At 38.6% G+C, this 21,169-nt stretch overlaps 1 protein-coding gene across 1 annotated transcript; it reads right to left on the bottom strand.

The window, feature by feature from the left end:
* Nucleotides 1-7,227: 7,227 nt before the first annotated feature.
* Nucleotides 7,228-20,395, bottom strand: LOC139729144 (ubiquitin carboxyl-terminal hydrolase isozyme L5-like). Its single transcript, XM_071640073.1, has 11 exons — nucleotides 20,315-20,395; nucleotides 17,107-17,173; nucleotides 16,021-16,126; nucleotides 14,751-14,876; nucleotides 14,087-14,148; nucleotides 13,435-13,565; nucleotides 12,748-12,811; nucleotides 11,595-11,709; nucleotides 10,027-10,143; nucleotides 8,838-8,936; nucleotides 7,228-7,447 (listed from the first exon to the last, which is right to left on the bottom strand). Exons 1-11 carry the CDS (start codon nucleotides 20,391-20,393, stop codon nucleotides 7,382-7,384), a joined length of 1,032 nt encoding a protein of 343 aa, XP_071496174.1. The 5' UTR covers nucleotides 20,394-20,395; the 3' UTR covers nucleotides 7,228-7,381.
* Nucleotides 20,396-21,169: the final 774 nt, after the last annotated feature.

Raw genomic sequence — 21,169 nt, 5'->3', positions numbered from 1 at the left:
ACCTCCCATTGTTCCGCTGTACGCGACACAAGGATGGTACGTAACATCCGGTGTCGTATTCCCACCTCCCTAGTGTTACCATAGAGACCACTGTTGTCGTGGTCGTTCTTTGTATCGTTTTTGTTTCGTCTTTATTCGTATTTGGAGGGGGAGTGGGTAAAGATAAAATTGGTACTTGGAAGGAATTCACACAAACTTGACAATGACTCATCGATGAACCAAAAGGCATATCTCGAGTACCGTATATACTGAGTATAGTTTCTCGATCCAAAGACAAATTAATAGTAGTTAAACTTTGCATAGACGCTCTACAGTTTGTACCTAATTCTGAAGTAGGCGTATCACATAGTAAAGAATCGTAAACATAAGCAAGAAAGCGATATTTATGTTCTCAGAATTTGCAGACCAATATCCTGCGCCACTGAACAGCACAGGAAACTTTGCGGAGGGTGAGTTCAAACAAAACATTAAAATAATAAATATACTTGTAAGTACGATGTAACCCCGTATTTGTATTTAAAACGAAACTAAATGGACTTACTAATGTTTGGAAAGTAAAATGAAATGCGACCTCTGTTTTGGTTTTGCTTTGTTGTTTTGTTGCTTCGTTGTTTTGTTTCGTTTCAGCTTGATGTCGAGGTGATCGCTTTCCTCAAGGAAATAGATAAAAAGTTTTTATTGTTACAAGCAATGCAAATGAGACAGAATGAAAAATAACTCTACTTTGTTTTCATGTTGAAGCGTATAACCAAGGACAGATGACCCTTTATAAAATGATTTATCATAAGCTACGGGATTTAAAATTTCGCAACACATTGTTTTTGTCCATGGTAATGATGATACAAGTTAATCATCGCTTCAACAATTTGGCAGAGACCTTAATTAAAATCTTCATTTCATTGCGCGTTTAACAAAACAAAACAAAAAACTATAAAGCGATTATATCATTTGCATGATGTAATTCTAGAGTGGAAAAGACCTCATAAACCATGAATTGCAAGGCGTACAATCCGAGGTGGCAGGTCTTGATTCATCCACTGCAAACACGAATGATTTGAGCAGGTTTGTTTGCACAGGCCAACGAGGAAGGTGAAAGACATCATCCCCTCAGCTTTTTCAATCCCTTTATCGTACTAATTTTCCTTTCTTATCTGTTATTCCATACCATTCTTATTGCACTTTTGTTTGATTTGATATGATTGGCTTGGATTGGGTTTGATTTATTCTCTTCTTTGCATATGCCACTGCTTTGCAGTTCCATCAATTTTCTGCAAAGTCATGAAAAATGAAACCTCTATCGACCATCTTATTGGTTTTACATTTCGATTCATATAATTTGTAATCCATGCTTTCATTCGACTTAAAGGATGCAAAAGCAACTCAACTGAGCACGCGTATAATTTTATGAAAATGTAATACATTCTTTGAAGGCGAAATCTTTATTGTAACTCAGGAATCATGCTTTGATTTTACTATTTCAAGTTTTGGTAAAAAGAAAAAATATCATGGTTCATTAATGCCCCATTCAGGAAGAGAATGATCACAGCAGTCTTGAAGAGGCTACAAGTTCATTGTCGCGTCCATGATCTTTGACCAAAGGAAGTTCAGGTCAGCAAATAGATAACTCAAAAAGCTGATATGCTGGCAAGCTGGCAAAGCAAGCAAGCAAGCAAGCAAGCAAACAAACAAACAAACAAACAAACAAACAAATAATGAAACAAAAAAGCAAGAAAAAATCACAAAACATTTAAAACACACAAAGTAAATAATGATCACGCACACCACTAACTCTCCATTTTGGATGAACAATCTGATAAAGACTGATATACAAGGTACAAAAAAAAAAATAATAAAATGCTCGAGGATGTATAGAACAAGTGTATTGTTTCCTCATTACTTGCACATACAGCAGACATCAGGTTACCATCGGGCCAGATCGAGATTAATGAGCTACACGTAACCTTCAACCCTAAAGGAACTAAGTTTAAAGGAAGACAAAAATCTGATCTCAATGAGAAGAGGATGTTACGAAGCGAGCTCTTTCCGTCGCTAAGGCCACCAAACGCCAAAACAAACGTCGTAAATCAAGGAGAGAGCACAAAATGACAATATAAAACAAACCTTGCTCCAGATTTCGCTCGCGTTTTTCATTATACTCTGTTCCCTCTGCGACTAGTTACTATGCCGCGCCAACGAAATAATGCACTAGCCACTCAGAGATTCGCAGGGAGTATCCCCATCCTCGCCTTTTGACAAGGCTTCCTGGTGCGGCTACCAGCAGCGAGATTTAGATCTGCGACGCGAACGCTAAGACGACGCCAATTAGGCAAACAATGATGTTATGCACATGCGCGACACAGCTGTTTCCATTGTGCAACCTGGGAGGCTGCGCCGTCTTAGCGTTTGTGTAGCAGATTTAAAGCTGGCTAATGTTTAAAAAGCAAACAAACGAGCAAAACCAAACAACGAAAAACAACAACAAAAAAGTCAGCAATAATGACGTAACATAATTGCATGCACAGCTAAACTAATGAGGGCCGGCGGAGCGTTTTCAAAAGTGAGGGAGGGGTGGGGGCACTTCCGGGTTTCATGAGCTAACAAGCAAAAACAAACAAACAAACAAACAAACAAAAACAAAAACAAAAAGGTCCTCAGCTCATCTCTCCCCTTCCACTTCTGGGTTTCTTCAGCTAAAAAGCAAAATAGAAATATAAAAAATAAAAAAATAAAAAAGCGTCCTCAGCTTATCTCTTCCCTTCCACTTCCGCGTTTCTTCAGCTGACAAGCAAAAAAACAAAAACAAAAAACAAAACAAAAAGGGGGTCTTCAGAGGAAAAACATAACCTTAACGCGCTCACACTTCAAGATCTCTATTTCTTCTTAGTGCCACTTACATTCTTCCGGGTTAAAAAAGTGGGGGGGGGGGGGGGGGCGAAAGTGATGACACTTTATGTATTTATTTGTATGGTGCACAAAAAGTGGGGGAGGGGGCCCGAGCTTTATGGGGCGCCAAGTGTTGCACGGTCGATTTCTTCACGAAAATAAGTCATTTCGTCGACAAAAATTATTGATTTCGTGACTTAAACGACCGTGCGCCAGTAGGTGTACCATAGCGCTTATTCTAGAGGTCAGTTTATCCTCGAAGTTAAGGATCATGCCATTAGACTGCATTCATTCTCAGACACGATCCAACAGCTCACCATCACACGTCATCGCACTACAGCAATCTGAAATTCACCCTTTGCGTGCTTTTAAATAGCACCGATGGACAAATAAAATCCGAGTGTTGTACATACTGTACAAAGTCTCTGGTACACAAAGGGTTCAGGAATAAAACTCATCATTCCCTCCTACCAACTGCTCCTAACCTCAATGCATCATCACCATCGCAACTGCAACTGCCACCGCCACCATTACCATCACCAACACCATCAATATCCCCATCATCATCACCATCACAATCACCATCACCATATCACCATCACCATCACCAACACACCACGTAAGAGTTTATCACGTTGTCCCGAGCACTCATGTGATCAAATGGAATCAAAATGTGGGCACATGAAGTACATTACATGTACACAAATAAATACAGTGACTGACAACTTGAAGTAAATGCATTCATATGGAATTTACTGCACGGTGAGATGCACGTTTTATTATCTTCTTCGTTAGTCTCCCTTCATACGGAGAGGGTTACTATGCATATCGTAAGGCCATGGCATGAGTGAAAATATACAGCGCTTTAGTAGTTAACGTGCATATGCACATAGATATAATATACACGGATTTGTGGTGAATGTTACCAAGTTTCTGGTGCGATATGCAAAAGTACGTTATCAAGCATAGCGATCAAGAAGGGCAAACTCAGTCTTGGAATACAAGTACTTTCCCTTGAAGCATCGAAAGCTCCTCACTAATTGGTGAACACAGAAACTTCTTATTACCTCTGAAGAACCAGTGGGCGTGGGGTTTCATGGAGGCCTGATTCATTCGCTGCCCACAGGGGTACATTCGCAAACCACGCCTAGCACGGGTCAGCGAATATGTGCATCAAAGTGTAAGCTCATCGGTAATGGTCGAATCCGGTCGAAGTTCTTCGGTTGTACACGTGTGTGTACTTTTATACACACAGATCAGTGATGAAGCTATACACATTTCGTTTTGGGGATTCTCGAATATCCCCGAGCCGGCGCAGCCTTGCCACTCCACGGTGTCCCCATGCTACCGGGACTTCCACGCACTCAGGACCACGGTCTCAAAATTGTACTTGGCATTGCATACAAGGTTTAATTAAACAATAACAACCGACTTACTATACAAGTCACAACATAACACAAAACACAACAGAACAAAAAAATACATTTGAAAGATGATCACCAAAGAAGTTAATGCAGTCCACAGACTCACGTCTACATGGAAAAGAATGTGATGCTTTGGTATAATTTGAACCCAACTCTTTCCCGTAAGACCACCGCTGCATCACTACGTGTCCATCTAGTACAGGGGAACTCATTATCACAAGGACTAAAAAAAGAAAATTACCTTGTTATTAATTAGGTTTCTCACTATATCAAAATGAAAAAAAAAACAACAACAAACAAACAAACAAACAAATGTGAAGACTTGGGACTTGCAAAATCCTCTTGTTATAAGAGGGTCTGGTTATATTCAACCTCTTAAAAACAATTTTCTATTGTAATAACCCTTTGAGTTCTGGACTGTTTATAGTTCTGGGAGTGAATATTTGAGTACATTAGGAAAATATCAGTTGTACTGATTTTCATGCCTCATAAAAAAAGAAAGATAAACATGCCAAAGACATTTAAGTGTTACAAGTAGTGCTATCCGATCAGGACAGATCAGCAATGACTGTGTTTGCTAACTTTGTACGTAATTAAGCTATACTTGCATCTTGTTGAAAATCCTCACTGAATATGGACTGTCAAGAGATTAATGACCAAACCCCCAGATATTCTACAGCAATTTGAGTGCAATGTGCAGTAAACTGGGAGGTCCCCGCCTTCTCATGCAATCATTTATAGTCCACAACCAGTACATACTTGTAGTATGGCACTTCATTTACATTTAGATTAAAGTTTCATTGATCTTGATCTTGATCAGTGACCTAGTAAGATGGACATATGTTGTATATAATCATCACTGCACAAAGGAAATAGTTGTAGCTGTAACTGTAGTTTCCATTTCATTTTTATCAGTCATACCACATTCCACTTTTAATAAGATTTCCTCGTGGCAGTTATGGCTGGGGATAGCACTTTATGCCAATGTTCAGTGACCTCTATCTGACCTTGACATTTCACCTTTCACCAATACCAATAATTGTATAGATGTATTTCCATCCTCTATGCCAATTGCACACTGCAACTGGGCACTGGTAGCTGAAGTTAAAGGTGAAGATGACATTTTGGTCAAAGTGCAGTAACCTTGACAAATAACTGACAGACAACCTGAAAACATTATATACTGTACTCTGTAAGTCAGATAGCACATACTGTACAAGGGAGGTCCCTTGAGCGAGAGAAATAAAAGTCACATGCCTACCAGATCACACTTCACTTTTTATGAAGAGTAAGAGGCAGACCTGGGGCCCGTTTCATAAAACTTGTCATCAATGACAAGTTGTCATAGATGTGACAAGCTACTGAAATCCTTGCATCTGATTGGCTGAGAGCAAATTGGTCATAGAAATGTGGTAGTTGTCACTGATGACAAGTTTTATGAAACAAGCCCCTGGTCAACATTGGCGAGTTTTGCCAATCCTTAATAGTTTGAGTTAAAAAAAATAAATAAATACACATATTATTCTGTTATACTCATCATATTGGGTTTGATGAGAGCAGCTTACAAAACAATTTTCACTCATGACAGAAACATATCACAACAGATCAACTACAGTATATCTGATCACAAACAAGCAACTGACATACAGCATGAGCTAGAGTACAGAGAGCTCTTAGTGATAAAACAACTGAGCATATTTACAATACATACTAGCACGAAACTGTCGCATGTGTTTTGTTGAATTTCAATCAGAACAATTCATGTGGACTAGGTTGACAGATTCTGCAGTTTTCATTACATATCTGCAGGACATATCATACATATATAAATACTGCACGACTGCAAGGACACGTGACCAAAAAGTTAGAAGTGAGCAAAATCAGATATCTGTTGATGTAGTCACTTGAAATAACCACTGATAGGTCACCTCAAATTGCACCTGTCACTTCAAAGTTCCACACCAAAGCACCCCATTGCCAGAACAACACTCATCAGTGTTTTTGTCTTGTTTTGTCTGGTTTTTGTGGGAAACATCAATAATTTCATATTTCTTTGGAAGATATAAGACTCAATGCATTTATGTGTAAAAGGATTCAAATTGATGCTTAATGCATATTCATGTCAGATACCAATTTTGAAATCTTTTTGTATCCACTACAAATGAAATAAGTGAGATACTTGACCTGGACCATGGTCTCATGGTTTCCGTAGGATACAATCTTAGATATACTCATTGACTTTCTGGGAGTTGTAACTGTTTTAAACTCTGTGTGACTTCATTTGCATGCTGCCTTTAAAAGACCTTGATATCATCAATCTATTCATAATAACTCTTTCCATTTTGGTGCAAACTTTGACAACACTGGGGATATAAAAACCAACTATGAAATGTAGAAAAAAAAAAAAAGATAAATATCACAAAACAAAACAAAACAAACACTTTTCATGGAGCATTACACAAAAATATGCCCTCTGTTCAGCGTTTTGCCAAATATGCTTGCTCTGAAAATATGTGTAACTACTCGTACATACTTTTGTTCTGCATGGCTCACATGCCATTACTTCATCATACACTCTCTCAGCTAAAAGAGTGAATTCAGACAAAATAACGAGCCTGTGCAGCTTTCTCCAAGCACTTCAATTCTTTGTCAAATCCGTAACTCCACACACAGGAATTTTAATGGTCTGTGATAATACCAAAGAATTATTTCGGCAGTATCAAGGCAGGCAGTCACATGTAAGCACAGTACAGAGAGGCCTAAGGGGCCCCTGCACTTCAGAACTGCACTCTGGAATGTTCTGTCTGCCATAGACAAAATATTATCGGTGGCATTTTTCAAATTTGAATTAAAACATAAAATGATTCTCGTGCTCGAAGACGTATTATGTGATATTTAACCTCTACCTTAGATAACCTTATTCATTGTTTTTGTTTTGACATCAAAGTGATTTGACATATGGACAAATCTGATGACGCCATCAAGAATTCATTGTCGTCTACGACGCTGAAACATGAACTACACTGGACCTCCTTAGGGGGCGAGTATGTGGCAAAGGTGCCATAGCTAGCATCTTATCTTGCTTCCGGCACCTTCTTCTGTTTTTCCTTCTCTTGTTTTGCCAGAGCCTTCTCTTTCGCCTGCAAAATGATGGAGAAATTGAACAAACTAGAATTATCACTGAAGGTGATTAATACCCCACCCCTAGTGTTGCTTTATAATATATGTTGTCATGAGGGCAATGACATTAATATAGTGGTTACCATGGCAACGGTTTGTGTGACAAACCCCAAAATTATGTGTTCCACATCTATACCTCAGGGCCATAATGCCTACCAAATTTGGTTTCAATTGCTTGAAAACTGTGGAAGAAGTTCACTCCACAGGATTTTAAAAAAAAAATAAGGTTACCATGGCAACGCATTGTCCGATACAAATACGAAGGACATTTTGCAAAACTACACTTAAGCATCATACACACCAAATTTCACCTTCATAGATTAAATGGTTCAATTTGATACAAAAATGAGTGGTTACCACGGCAGAACATTTTTCTTATATTAACACATTGGTGTCTTGCATAACTACACCTCCCGATCATCATACATACTAAATTTGACCTTAATTACTTGAATGATGTGGAAGTTATTAAACCCACAAGGTTTTGGTAAAATTATGGTTACCATGGCAACGCTTTGTCCGACAAACACAAAAATTATGTGTTCCACATCTATGCCTCAAGGCCATAATGCCTACCAAATTTGCTTTCAATTGCTTCAAAACTGTGGAAGTTGTTCACTCCACAAGATTTCGAAGAAAGCATGCAGTTACCATGGCAATGCTCTGTCAAGTACAAACACAAAGAGTGTCTTGCATAACTACACCTATAGATCATCATAGATACCAATTTTGAAATTGATTGCTTAAATACTATGGAGGTTATTCAATCCACAATGTTTTGGTAAAATTATGGTTACCATGGCAACGCACTGTCCGACAAACACAAAAAAACATGTCTTGCACATCTAATGTATACCTCAATATCATCATTTACCCTAAGTTTCATTTAAATTGCTTCAAAACTGTAGTTCGCGACGCAAGATTTTGCAACAGACCGACCAACCATCTGACCGACCGACCGCCCGACTGCCCGACCAACATCACGGTGATTCCTATATACCCCCTTCACACTACGTGTGGCAGGGGTATAAAAAAAAAAGTTATGATACATCAGTGTGGTTTAGTGATTATACAGCATATAACTCACAACTTCTTTCCAAAACTTGTTGGAGACCAGTCTAGAGTGTGCTTGGGCAAGTGTCTATGGGAAATGTGTGCTACAGCAAAATTGGCATGTCCTCAACAGATTAAGCAGCAAATATATTGTCTTCTATCGTCATGGCCTGTTTCCACCTTCCAATCATCATCACACAAGCACGGGATTAAATTTCAGTCTGGAGGAAGACTGTACACAAGCCACACTATTGTAACTTCCTTTTTATTGGTAAGCTTCGCTACAGGGAGACATACCTGTTGCACTAAAGGCACTAGTTCCCCTTTGCTGGCCAACACCTTCAGCAGTTCCATGATCAGCGGCAAGTAGTTGTGTTTTCGCCGAATGTTCTCAGTCTGCCAAACAGAATGATTGAAAATTCCTTTATCACAGACCATCACATTTCTAGAGTGGCTACAGTCACAATAACATTACATGCTATATCATAATTACGGTCAATATAAATACAGATCAAAGTATTCTAGTCTCACTAACAGCCAGTCAAATTACTGGACTTATATTACCTGATGCGGTGTGACTGCTTGCGATAAAACAATTTTTATCCTTGCGGGATTACTCACATGATTGCATTACAACCAATCACTGTCTAGTATCGGGCAGATCATTTAATAATACTATATACCATATACCTGACTGTGCATCACAAGGCTAACAAAAAGTTGGACAATGCAAATTTACATACTGACTCAAAATAATGAAATGGGTCAGCCGAGTGATTTTTTGGGGGGGTATTTTTATATTTTCTGCAAAAGTAATTCTTTTCCTATATAATTCTGAAATTTGGAATCATAAAATGAATGGAAATTGTCTTTATTGCAATATTATTTCTGGAACAGTTTTTGTTGGCCTGATGTAGGCCTTCTCATATTTGCACATTTGGAGCATGAGAACCCTTTACACACTCTTCGCTTTCAGCTCACAATAACTTTTAAAAGGTGATGCTCCTGCATTGAAAATTGGTATTAGACGTGAATGGAATGTATTTAATGCGTACAAAATTTCAGCTTAATCTGATAATCCCTTACATAGTGCTTGCTAAGGATTTTCACACTGTTTTTTGTTCTATTCATTGCACGGGGCAACGCTGGGTGAAAATAAGCACTTGAATGGACCCTAAACTTCCAAGCACTTTCCTAGACGGTGTACTTCCTTTCCATTATTTCGATGATTTGAGAAAGTCCACTTCTATTGAGTTATGGGTCATTTTGAGGCTTAAAGTCTGCTCTTTTGGAATCTGCCCTAAATTTTATACTCAATATTTGGCAACTCTACGGTACTTTTGATATGCAGGATTCATATAGTATTGATATACATAATCTTTCAAAATGATATTTCTACATGCAGTCATACATACATGCACACATACATATATACATGCATACAATGTACACATTCTTCTTCTTGTCTTCTGAACAAATACTTCACCTTGAATAACTTTATCTTTCGGTCCTCCTCCTCAACCAGCAATTGATATTTGCTCAGCTCTGATTGGATAGCTGCGGCAGACAAGGGACTGGATTGGTTGGTTTCCATCAGCTCACCCTGTTTAAACATATATCAAAATATATGAACAAAGTCTAGACAAAGGATATGTCAATTTTTTTTTTCTATTAATGAACACTTATCTTCCCCCTTTTTTTCTAAATACATACTGTATAAGACACAGACACACACACACACATGAAACTACATATGGAATACTGAGACTGAAACAGGATAAATTTCAATGCAGAGGTGATAGAAAGGCAGAAGTATAGATTAGAATAAAAACTGCAGACCTTACAACCATATGTAATGAAGAGGAGAGAATGCTTCCACAAATTTTGCTTACGATCAACAGCCTTCTCATGCTAGAGTAACAAGGTTTGCAAATTCTTGCTCAATAGCCTTTACAACTTCAATGACAACAATTATACATAGCCTTTATAGTTGTGCTTGCACATTAGCTTATTCAAAGACCCCCTGACATTCAATCCTTGTCCTATGTCCATGACGACTTCTGCTGATATGTGTATGTCTTCACATCACATAATCAGGAAGCATATTTATTGCAATGTACATAAGATATTATAATCACTCAATTTTTCATTTTTCTGCACCCATTAAGCTCCACCCCAGGAAAGTCTTTCTTGCCTTGTGATGTCATAAACAGTAACAAAGTCAGCTGAAATAAGCATAACAATACCTTATGGCCTCAACCTTTTTCAACCACAGGCCCACTTTAGCTCTTACAATCTTTAGGAGGCCAAGTCAGATAAAATAACTGTCTTTTTTTAATTTCATTTTTTAGACAACATCGCGGCCCACCCGAGAGAGCTTCATGGCCCGTCGGTTGAGTAGCACAGCCTTATGGTATGCACCTAGACATAACCACGTTTACCAGCTCACAATAGCAAGACAAGTTTCATACAACACACACCTTTTCTCGACTTGCTCTCAAGCCTGGAACACATAATGGATGTAAGGAGACCTTTATAGGACAGATTCCACCAAAGGCAGTGATACATGGTACATGGGGGACACAACATTTGCTCCAGCGACAATTGCTCCAGTCTTATTTTCTCCAAGGACTTATAAGGGTTGGGGTAAGGGTTGTGATAGGTTTTTAGATTTAGCTTGATGTGAGGATTAGGGTTAGGGTTAGGGAATGTTTGTGGATAGAATTTATGTTTGGCTTAGCATGCAGATATTTCATAAGAGCAATTGTCACGGGAGCAAATTAATGTCATGGATCCATTTCTGTAATGTATTCAAATTCTATGCATACTTTGTTGAGGTTTGCCCTACCTACACTAACAACTGATGAATTCAACTGAATTCCTGCTCAAGAAACTTTAGTTGGATGGATCAGGTTAATAAACTGGTTTGTTACTACACTGTATGCATAGAAACATCAATGAATCTTATTACATTACAGAAATGGTCTGTGAGTTGTGGTTGACTTGCATGGCATGATGTCACACAAACAGTGCATTCAATGAACATGGCCTCACTTGACTTTCCAGCGTTTTGAGTTGTTCCTGCAGCCGGCTGATCTCTTTCTCGTAGATCATCCGCCTGTCCGAGATCAATGCCATCAGGTTGAAATGGATCTCATTCGCACTGTACCTGTGTGGTTTATGCAGTGATGAAAGTTGATTTCCACAAGGTGCCATACATGTCACATATCCAACTCTTTTAATGTATTCAAGTACAAGGCATTACCATTGCAACAAAAAATGGTTACAACAAAATTCATTACAAATTCATTACAATAAAGTAAAAATTAAGGTCCAAAATCTATTGTCAATAAAGTCTGTGGTGCAAAATTCCCTTTGGCTAAATGAAATTTCAAGATACTGAAAGAAAACTGCTGCTTCCAAGGACTTAATTAAAGGACAAGTTCACCTTCATAGACATGTGGGTTGAGTGAATGCAGCAATATTAGTGGAACACATCAATGAGAGTTTGAGGAAAATCGGACAATCCGTTCAAAAGTTATGAATTTTTGAAGTTTCTGCTCAGTCATGGCTGGATGAGAAGACTACTATAGCTTGTGATGTCATTATGAGTACAACTATATAAAGAAAGTATAAAGAAAATTCAAGATATTCTCACTTTTCTCACATAATAAAAGAGCACTCGACTTCTCTCTTTCAGAAGTCAGGGGGAATAATATTACCCTTAACATAAGTCAGTAACAAGTCGAGGAAATGTGCACTTTATTCAAAAAGTCAAGTTTTGTGAAATTCTCTTTTTATATTCCTTATATCGTTGTACGCATGTGACATCATACACTGTAGTAGTCTTCTCCCCCAGCGGTGATTGCACTGATATTTTAAAAATTCATAACTTTTGAAAGGATTGTCGGATTTTCCCCAAACTTTCACTGATATGTTCTACTAACATTGTTGCCTTCACTCAATCCACATGTATATGAAGGTGAACTTGTCCTTTAATCACATTAGTCGTCTGTAGCTTCAAAGTAACTCACTACTAGATCTCTAGGGGGAAAAACAGCCATGCATTCTAAAGTACACATGTCAACTAGCCCATCATTGTAACATCTTTATAGTATAGCCATGTTCAAGAGATCTGATTTCGAGTCAAATTTCCAAAACTATCCTGTTGTCAGCCACGCAAAGAATGTTGTCAGACTTTTCTCACCGCCTTATTCTCTCCTCGATGACAGGTTTCACAGTTTTCAGCCAGTCGTCATCATCAGCCTTGCCTGCAAAACAATGCATCCAGTGCTAGGTTGAGATATATACCTCCAACATCATCAGAATTGTTTACATTGGTGTCAGAAAAATTCCTTAAAGTTAAAGCTCTAGAAGTCTCACATGGCCTCCATGGAAAAAGTTTAACTAATGATCTGTATACCACGATATTACATAAATTGCACTAATCTGATCACACTGAACATCTAAGTAAGCTATATGTATGAGATCGAAGGTATTAACCCATTGAGGACGGGCTGATTTTGCTACAACACACATTTCCCATAGACACTTGCCCGAGTTTACACAGGACTCGTCCTCAACAGGTTAACAAATACACAGTGTAACCACAACTAAAAGTACACCCTGGATTGTGTAAAATTATAAACACCAAGACAAGCAGGATGTTGATTCATAGAAAATTGAATTTCATGCGAAACTTTGACTAAGAACCAGAATTCATACCCAAGTGGCAATGATATCAATATTTACAAGTAAACTTACAAGTATGGATTTCCTTAAACACACAAGTTGACAGTAATGCAATTCTATCTGAAAGCAAAAACAGGAGAAAACTGAAGTACAATAGGATAGAAATGTACAGAAATGCACCGGGTGACTAATGACTTCTTACCAAGGTCAACAGGCCCATCCTTCAGTCCATCAAGTTCGTAAAGCCTGCCGTCAATTGGCATGTAGCTAACAAAATGGTACACGTCGTCGTCTTTGTTAGCAAGCCTTGCATCGAACTCAAACATCTGCTGCCTGTTGGAAAAGAAAGATAAGGAGAAAGCAGCAAGTAAATGTAACATTCACACACTGACAACAAAGACAAACATGCATTATCTAGATCTACACACACATATGCTTTTCAAAGTGACACTTAATACATTGAACAGTTTTTGGCCGTGAAAACACTGGCACATATCAAATTCAAGTACTTTCATCTGCTCAATCACGGCATCACTTGGAACTGCTTATCTGGATCTTGACTAACCTTGTGAACATCTAGTACACATGTTTTCTTATCTGTTGTCAAACATATATTCACAATGAAAGATGAAATGGAGAAGGAAGAGATATTACAAATCAGAAATCAAAACAGAGAAAGCTGCTAAAATACAAAGTTCTATATAGCATCAAAGAGACACCAATTTTATTCCTGATTTCGACCATTTCAGGTATGTAAATTGTACAAGTCTAATATCTCTTGCCTCGTCGAAGATGCCCACAATCAATAGGTTGATTCCAAAGAAGACAAACAATTTTTAGAAATCCGATCTCACCTTGCAAAACTATTGTGAACTTGTTTGATTACTTCTGAATTGCTGATTGTAAGGCCTTTCATCTGAGGAGGAAACAAGCAAACAAAAATATACATGTTTTCATGTAAATTGCAAACTTTGTAATTCGGTGATAACTGTTGCATACAGTTGTACATAACAAAAGTGCAATTCTATTCAATACTCAGGATGACTTACGCAATAAAATAACACAATTGCTCAATAAAATAAAAAAATGATAGAAGTTTCGCTATAATGGGACGTACGACTAGAAAGTTATAGATTTTGAATTTTCTCTTTAATTTCAGCAAGGTTGATCATAATATAGCCACAGCAATCATTTGCTAATTGGAGGACATGTTGTCCTACAAGCTTCCCATTTATCTGGACACTTTAATATCTCCACTAAATTTGCCAGCTTGATATGAAAGAATGATAAGTTAATCAGCAATAAAGCAAACATATCATTCATACAGAAATCTTGATGTTGTCTTGTATGCATTTGGTTTTGTTTTGTTGTTGTTTTTATTTATTCTTAAACTTACAATGGAGTCATCTGTTGTTTTCCTTTTTTTCAAAAAAAAAATACTAATCCCTTATTACACGTATTCAATTTTCTATTATCGACATTGTTTAGTTGTTTTAAATCTGGGAATTTCAGACTCACAGTTGGGTCAAAGCTTGCAGTGAATTCTTTGAATTCTTTGAGCTGATTTCCAAGAGAGACGTCACGGTGACGGCAATTCATTAGCACACTGAGGATAGCCTGGGTGGCGCATGCATTGTTTATGACCTGTAGTCAAAATACAATGAAGCCATGTGTAAGCAAGAAACTCCACATTAAATACATCAATGGTTTCATATACCTCACAGTCTCAAGGTTTAACCCATTGAGGACGGACTGATTTTGCTACAACATGCATTTCCCATAGTCACCTGCCTGAGTATACTCGGGACTTTTCCTCAACTAGTTTTATAAGAACCAGTCTCTCGGGTTGTACAGACATTAAATTGTATACAGAAGTACATAGGAGGGCTAAAATGTCTGGTAGTCTTTACATCAGTCGGGAAGGCTTTCTTTCCACTAATGCTTGCATACAGTAGAGTTTGACCACACAGGGTACAACAGCTTGTTGATAAAACCAGACAATGCATTTATGGTACATTGTGACATGGCTGTTATACCATACATGTGTGTACATACTTCGAGTTCAAAAAGATCAAGGCCTACCTGCCTTGGATTGCCTGTATTATGTACTGTTGTGTAATGATACTCAAATCTATTACTACCCCCGTCCATTCCACCATACCATCACATCTATCTCCCGACCTCCAAGTCATTGACCTCTATGCACACATACCTCCCTATCTCCATTGAGTCACTGTGACCTCTATCATCCCTTGAGTATACCACTAGAATGTTAGAATGATTCCATTCTTCCCCAACAGTATCAGACAACATCCAGCCCAAAATTCCCATCTTAATATAGGCCCAAGTATAATCAAACCACAATTTACGACCAGGTTGAGTCAACCACAAACATCCTGTCCCACCCCAATTTGTTACTTGGAATTGATGTCGAGTCTAACCCCCCTAAAAACTAGTCACACCTTTGTTTCCGTAACATCTAAAGTTTTACCCAATTGAAAACATTTCTGTAGATCAAGACTCCATTCCATTCATCCCTTCATTGTATGTCAACCAGTTGTCTATATTTGCTGTATCTTGTGAATTGTAAGATTCAAGAGACTTGGAATAAGACACTTGGAATTTGACACTTGGAGTGAGAGAACATATCACAAAAGACCTCTCCAATACAACACAATTTGAAATATATCCAATGTGTGTCACAAGCCATTTGTTCAGCGTACCTTATAAAATCCCGATACTAATGCATAACAGTAAACAAATTTGCAGCACAAAGTGTGCATTCTACCTGTTTTGCAAAGAATATTTCATCCAGCCTCCTATCCTGAACTATGGTGCCTGAAGATTCTATTCCAGGCTGCCACTTGAACAGGAATACAAGTCCATGAACTGGCCTGTAATTCAAAATGACAAACACATCAATTCATAGAACTTTGGAATTATAACAACCAGAGCTCTATTTCCACTGATTATTGAACATGCTGCATTTTCACCTAAGCAACAGAATTCCAGTTACTCTACAGCAACATTACTGATCACTGAATCTACTGATATTCATAAAATTGAAAACTCTGGAAAATATGCCTCCCATTCAAGAGATGCACAATATATGCTCTCAATGGTGGGTAATTGCTAACTTCTTCCCTTGCAAAAGTTATGCTACTCTAAGTGGCTCAATGGTTCTTGACCATGGATTTAAAGGACAAGTCCACCTTCACATACACAAGGATTGAGAGAATGCAGCAATATTAGTAGACACATCAGTGAAAGTTTGAGGAAAATTGGACAATCCGTTCAAAAGTTACGAATGTTTTAAGTATCTGCGCAGTCACTGCTGGAAGAGAAGACTACTACAGTGTATGATGTCACAGGCGTACAACTATATAAGGAAAATAAAAAGAGAATTTCACAAAACTTTACTTTTTGAATAAAGTGCACAGTTCTTCGACTTGCTACTGACGTATGTTGAGGGTAATATTATTCCCCCTGCCTTCTGAAAGAGAGAAGTCAAGTGTTCTTTTGATATGCGAGAAAAATGGAAATATGTTGAATTTTCTTTATTCTTTCTTTATATCGTTGTACTCATATGACATCACAAGCTATAGTAGTCTTTTCATCCAGCCGTGAGTGAGCAGAAACTTCAAAAATTCATAACTTTTTAACGGACTGTCCGATTTTGCTCAAACTCTCACTGATGTGTTCTACTAATATTGCTGTATTCACTCAACCCACATGTCTATGAAGGTGAACTTGTCCTTTAACCATACCCAAAATATTACTTACAAATCTTGATTAACAAAACATCATGGTTGCAAAAAGATGGCATATACAGTTTCAATTTTTTCCCACAATCTACTGATGACAAGATACTTACTTCAATTTTTCAAGAGCTGTTTGATCATCGAGTGTCCATATCTCTTCTACTTGCATTCCAGTTACTCCTAAAGTTGACATGATAAAGGAGATATACATTTTTATACAGGCTTCAACTTACATGCACCACACATGCAAAACATTTAACTTCAACAAACCAATCTTCGTTACTCTCCTTCATTGGGAAGTCCAGTGATAATGAGATCAGACCTGCAGACTACCAGTTTTTACCACAGCATGACACAAACCATACAGGGTGTACATACACCCTTAGAATCTCAGCTCAATCAAGTGAATCAAAAATGAACCCACATAAACCCCCATGTCCATTTTGTATACAATACATGAACTGCTGGGATTCGATCCGTCTGTCAGGTGTCTGGCATGTGCCTGAAGAGATAGATATAGATGTGTAGATCTACTGGTTATTTAATTACTGAATAAAATGAAAACAAAGTATGAAATCTTTGAAGGCTTCCGTGGCGGTAGAACGTTGGGTGGTAGAAGGCTTAACGGTGCACCACATATTCTTTCTAGGGTACATTGTATGTGTTTGGCCCTGAAAAGGGCCTATCCAGTCTGATGTTTCGGCAAGCATGTTCTCGGCAAGCATGTTCTCGCCACTCTAAATGTTCCCTTGAGAACAGCGAGAACATGCTTGCTGAAGCGTCGGGACTGGGTAGGCCCTTTTTAGGGCCAAATACATATCACATACCCTGGAAACAATATGTGGTGCACTGTTAAGCCTTCTACCACCCAAAACAAAGTATGGTATGTCTAAACAATTAGTCAGTTTCCATCCCTAATTGACAAACTTAATACATCACTATCATTAATACTCATAGCTATTAAACACTCCAGGTTTGGGTTTGATTTGATACTGCACTCAATGCCCTGGCGTCAGCTGGTGTTACTGTTGTGTTGGGCTATCACATTCACAGTAATTTTGATCTTGTCGTCTTGGAGACAGTTTTGGTCAATTGCTTTTACAAGTCTTGTGGTTAGGCAACTGTCTTGAAGTTGGAAGCTGGAGAGAAAAGGCAGAGCCACTGAACTGTGGCGAATGTCAGAGGTGCATTTATGGTTATTGCATGCCATGCCTAGACAGAAAGATCCGTCTGTCCGGAGGACTCTTTTATATTTTGCCATTAATGCTGTCCTCCGTAGACAGACGGAAGGTATCAGTACCCATTGCTGTGTGGATGTTCTTAACCACTGTCTCTATGGAAAATTGGGTGAGGTACCTCACCCTTCTCGATTGCGTCTAATTCACGGCCCTAGGTCGGCAAATTTAAGCTTGTATAGCGAAATCAACTTTTCAAGAATACACTACACTCACAGATTAATGAATAATCCAACATTTTGGTAGAATTTTCAACGTAAAACACATATCAACCAGCCCGTCGCGTCGTCACGTTCAAACTGCAGAAACATACAGTATGAATCTATTAGCCAATCACATGCGAGGTAGTTTCTACATGTTTTCTTTACTAAAACACGTACCTCGCATGTGATTGGCTTACAGATTCAAAATGGCGACTTACAGCTAGCGAACGGCGATGTTGCGATATGGATAAAATTTCTGCGTTATAACCGAGTTACTGTGAGTATTTCGATTGCACAATGTGAGAAATTTACCCCACATATTGCTGCATAATGTGTTATGTCATGTCAAATTTGTTTGAATGTAAAAAAGCTGTCTGAAATTTGGTTAATCGTAACGTTTGATCTGTGCGCGACTGCTCCACACAGGAGCCGCAATCATTGACTTCGGTCTGTATACGGAGGGGATCCGTGAAGCCAGACGCAGTCTCCGCGGAACATTCCCCCGACGGACAGATACAGACCGATCTTTCGGTCAAGCCATGCCATAACTTATGCCTTAGTTATGGCCCCAACCAGAGAGCCATATAAAGTCGTATGTCGTAATACTATAGTATAATTTAGATTCATATTATTCAAACATAATCGATATCTCAATATCTGTCCTCAGTATCAAACTCTGAGCGTAATTCTTACTTCATTATCTTGACTCATCATGCTGCTTTACCAACTTACAAATTCATCCCGCCCGATTTTGTGATTTAGTAATTTTTGCCTGACATTCTACCCGTACAATGCTGTGTGATGTTAGCGTGGTTTTAGTGTCTCCATGGCATGCACGGCCCATCCTTGACCGAAAGATCGGTCTGTATCTGTCCGTCGGGGAATGTTCCGCGGAGACTACGTCTGGCTTCACGGATCCCCTCCGTATACAGACCGAAGTCAATGATGCCAGCTCCTGTGTGGCAATAGCGCACAGATCAAACGTTACGATTAACCAAATTTCAGGCAGCTATTTTACATTCAAACAAGTTTGACATGACATGACACATTATGCAGCAATATTTGGGGTTAATTTCTCACATTGTGCAATCGAAATACTCACAGTTAGAATCTACTCGGTTATAACGCAGAAATTTTATCGATATCGCAACATCGCCGTTCGCAAGCAGTAAGTCGCCATTTTTAATCTGTAAGCCATTGAAAGCCAATCACATGCGAGGTACGTGTTTTAGTAAAACAAACACGTAGAAGCTACCTCGCATGTGATTGGCTAAGAGATTCATAGTGTGTGTTTCTGCAGTTTGAACGTGACGACGCGACAGGCTGTGTTTTACGTTGAAAATTCTACTAAAATAATGGATTATTCATTAATCTGGTGAGTGTAGTCTATTCTTGAATAGTTGATTTAACTATTCAAGCTTAAATTTGCCGACCTAGGGCCGTGAATTAGACGCAATCGAGAAGGGTGAGGTACCTCACCCAATTTTCCATAGAGACAGTGGTTAAGAACATCCACACAGCAATGGGTACTACAACCTTCCGTCTGTCTACGGAGGACAGCGTTAATGGCAAAATATAAAAGAGTCCTCCGGACAGACGGATCTTTCTGTCTAGGCCCATCCAGCTGTTCTACCGAGCTGGTCTTGCTCGGTTCCTGCCCGGGCGGGCAGGACGGGCACGGGGTCACTCTCCATGGCCGGCCCGAGGCTCCTCGCGGATGTCGAAATCGGCATACGTCCCATCGCACGGCATGACTTGAGATCATGCAAACTGATGTGTCATCGCTTCATTTCTATGTGAATAATATTTAAGGTATGGACAATATCAACTCAAATAAATAATACCGTCCACCCAAGGGAATAAAATCTCATCGCTTGTCTTACCAAAGCCCCGTATTAGCTCTGTAAACACTCCTGGATCACTCTCAATGAGGCACCAGTCGCCAGCCGAACCACCCGCCATGATGAAGCGCTATGGTAGTGTCTCATGAATAATATGAGAGGAACTTATAAGCAAAGAGGTTTGTACGCTCTTTGGTTATAAGAAGAAGTGAGAATGAGACAAACCTCGAAAGAAGAATCAGCTCTTACTGAATACAGTGTATTTATTTATCTTTTTTGGCCAAAATGGACCATTCAGGTGTATTTTGGATGTTTTCACTGGCATCCGTGTTCTGATCGTGCCTCAATATATTGTTGAACCAAATCTTAACTTCACATACGGATGACGGCATATGAAACTGCTTGTTTTAACATCACAAGGTGTTTGTTTTACTCATGTTTTTATTGATTATCATGATTAAAACAAATAATAAAACACTCAGATGTAAAGTTACAACCTAGATTACAATAACAAAGGGTGTTTTGTGTACAAAGCTGTGAAGAAAATCATGCCATCCTGTTTTAGAGACTCTTTCCCTCAACAAGAGTTTTCATATAGTTACAGCACTTGTCTGTAGGCCAATAGGGCCTATACACATCTTGCAAGACAGAATGATGTTGTGGCTGCCTCACTTAACACGAGTTGCTAAGTGAGGAGTTTCGGTCGAGTTCGAAGAACGATAGTACTCCAACAGAATTTATTCCGAACAGAGAGATATGAATTTGCGAAAACGAATTTATTGGAATCCAAATCTCCCATGTAGAAGTAGAGTAGAGTAGATAAAATACTGCAAGAAGAATAGAACAAATAAAGCGAACATTTAGTATGCTAATCAACGAACAATATTACAAGGAAAA

Source organism: Diadema antillarum, unplaced genomic scaffold (assembly GCF_040938485.1).
Source record: "Diadema antillarum isolate AM-2024a unplaced genomic scaffold, OU_Dant_1.0 seq00000220_RagTag, whole genome shotgun sequence".
Classification (NCBI taxonomy): domain Eukaryota; kingdom Metazoa; phylum Echinodermata; class Echinoidea; order Diadematoida; family Diadematidae; genus Diadema; species Diadema antillarum.
Note: the sequence above shows the minus strand (reverse complement) of the source record. Positions and strands in the feature narration are given on the sequence as shown.

What these genes read in the sequence shown, in the direction of transcription:
- LOC139729144 (XM_071640073.1), bottom strand. Translation starts at nt 20,393, where the DNA reads ATGGCGGGTGGTTCGGCTGGCGACTGGTGCCTCATTGAGAGTGATCCA. An exon ending in AAATATTCTTTGCAAAACAG is followed by an intron (nt 14,877 to 16,020) that starts GTAGAATGCACA and finishes TTTTGACTACAG; the next exon opens with GTCATAAACAATGCATGCGC. An exon ending in GTTCACAATAGTTTTGCAAG is followed by an intron (nt 13,566 to 14,086) that starts GTGAGATCGGAT and finishes CTTTTCCAACAG; the next exon opens with GCAGCAGATGTTTGAGTTCG.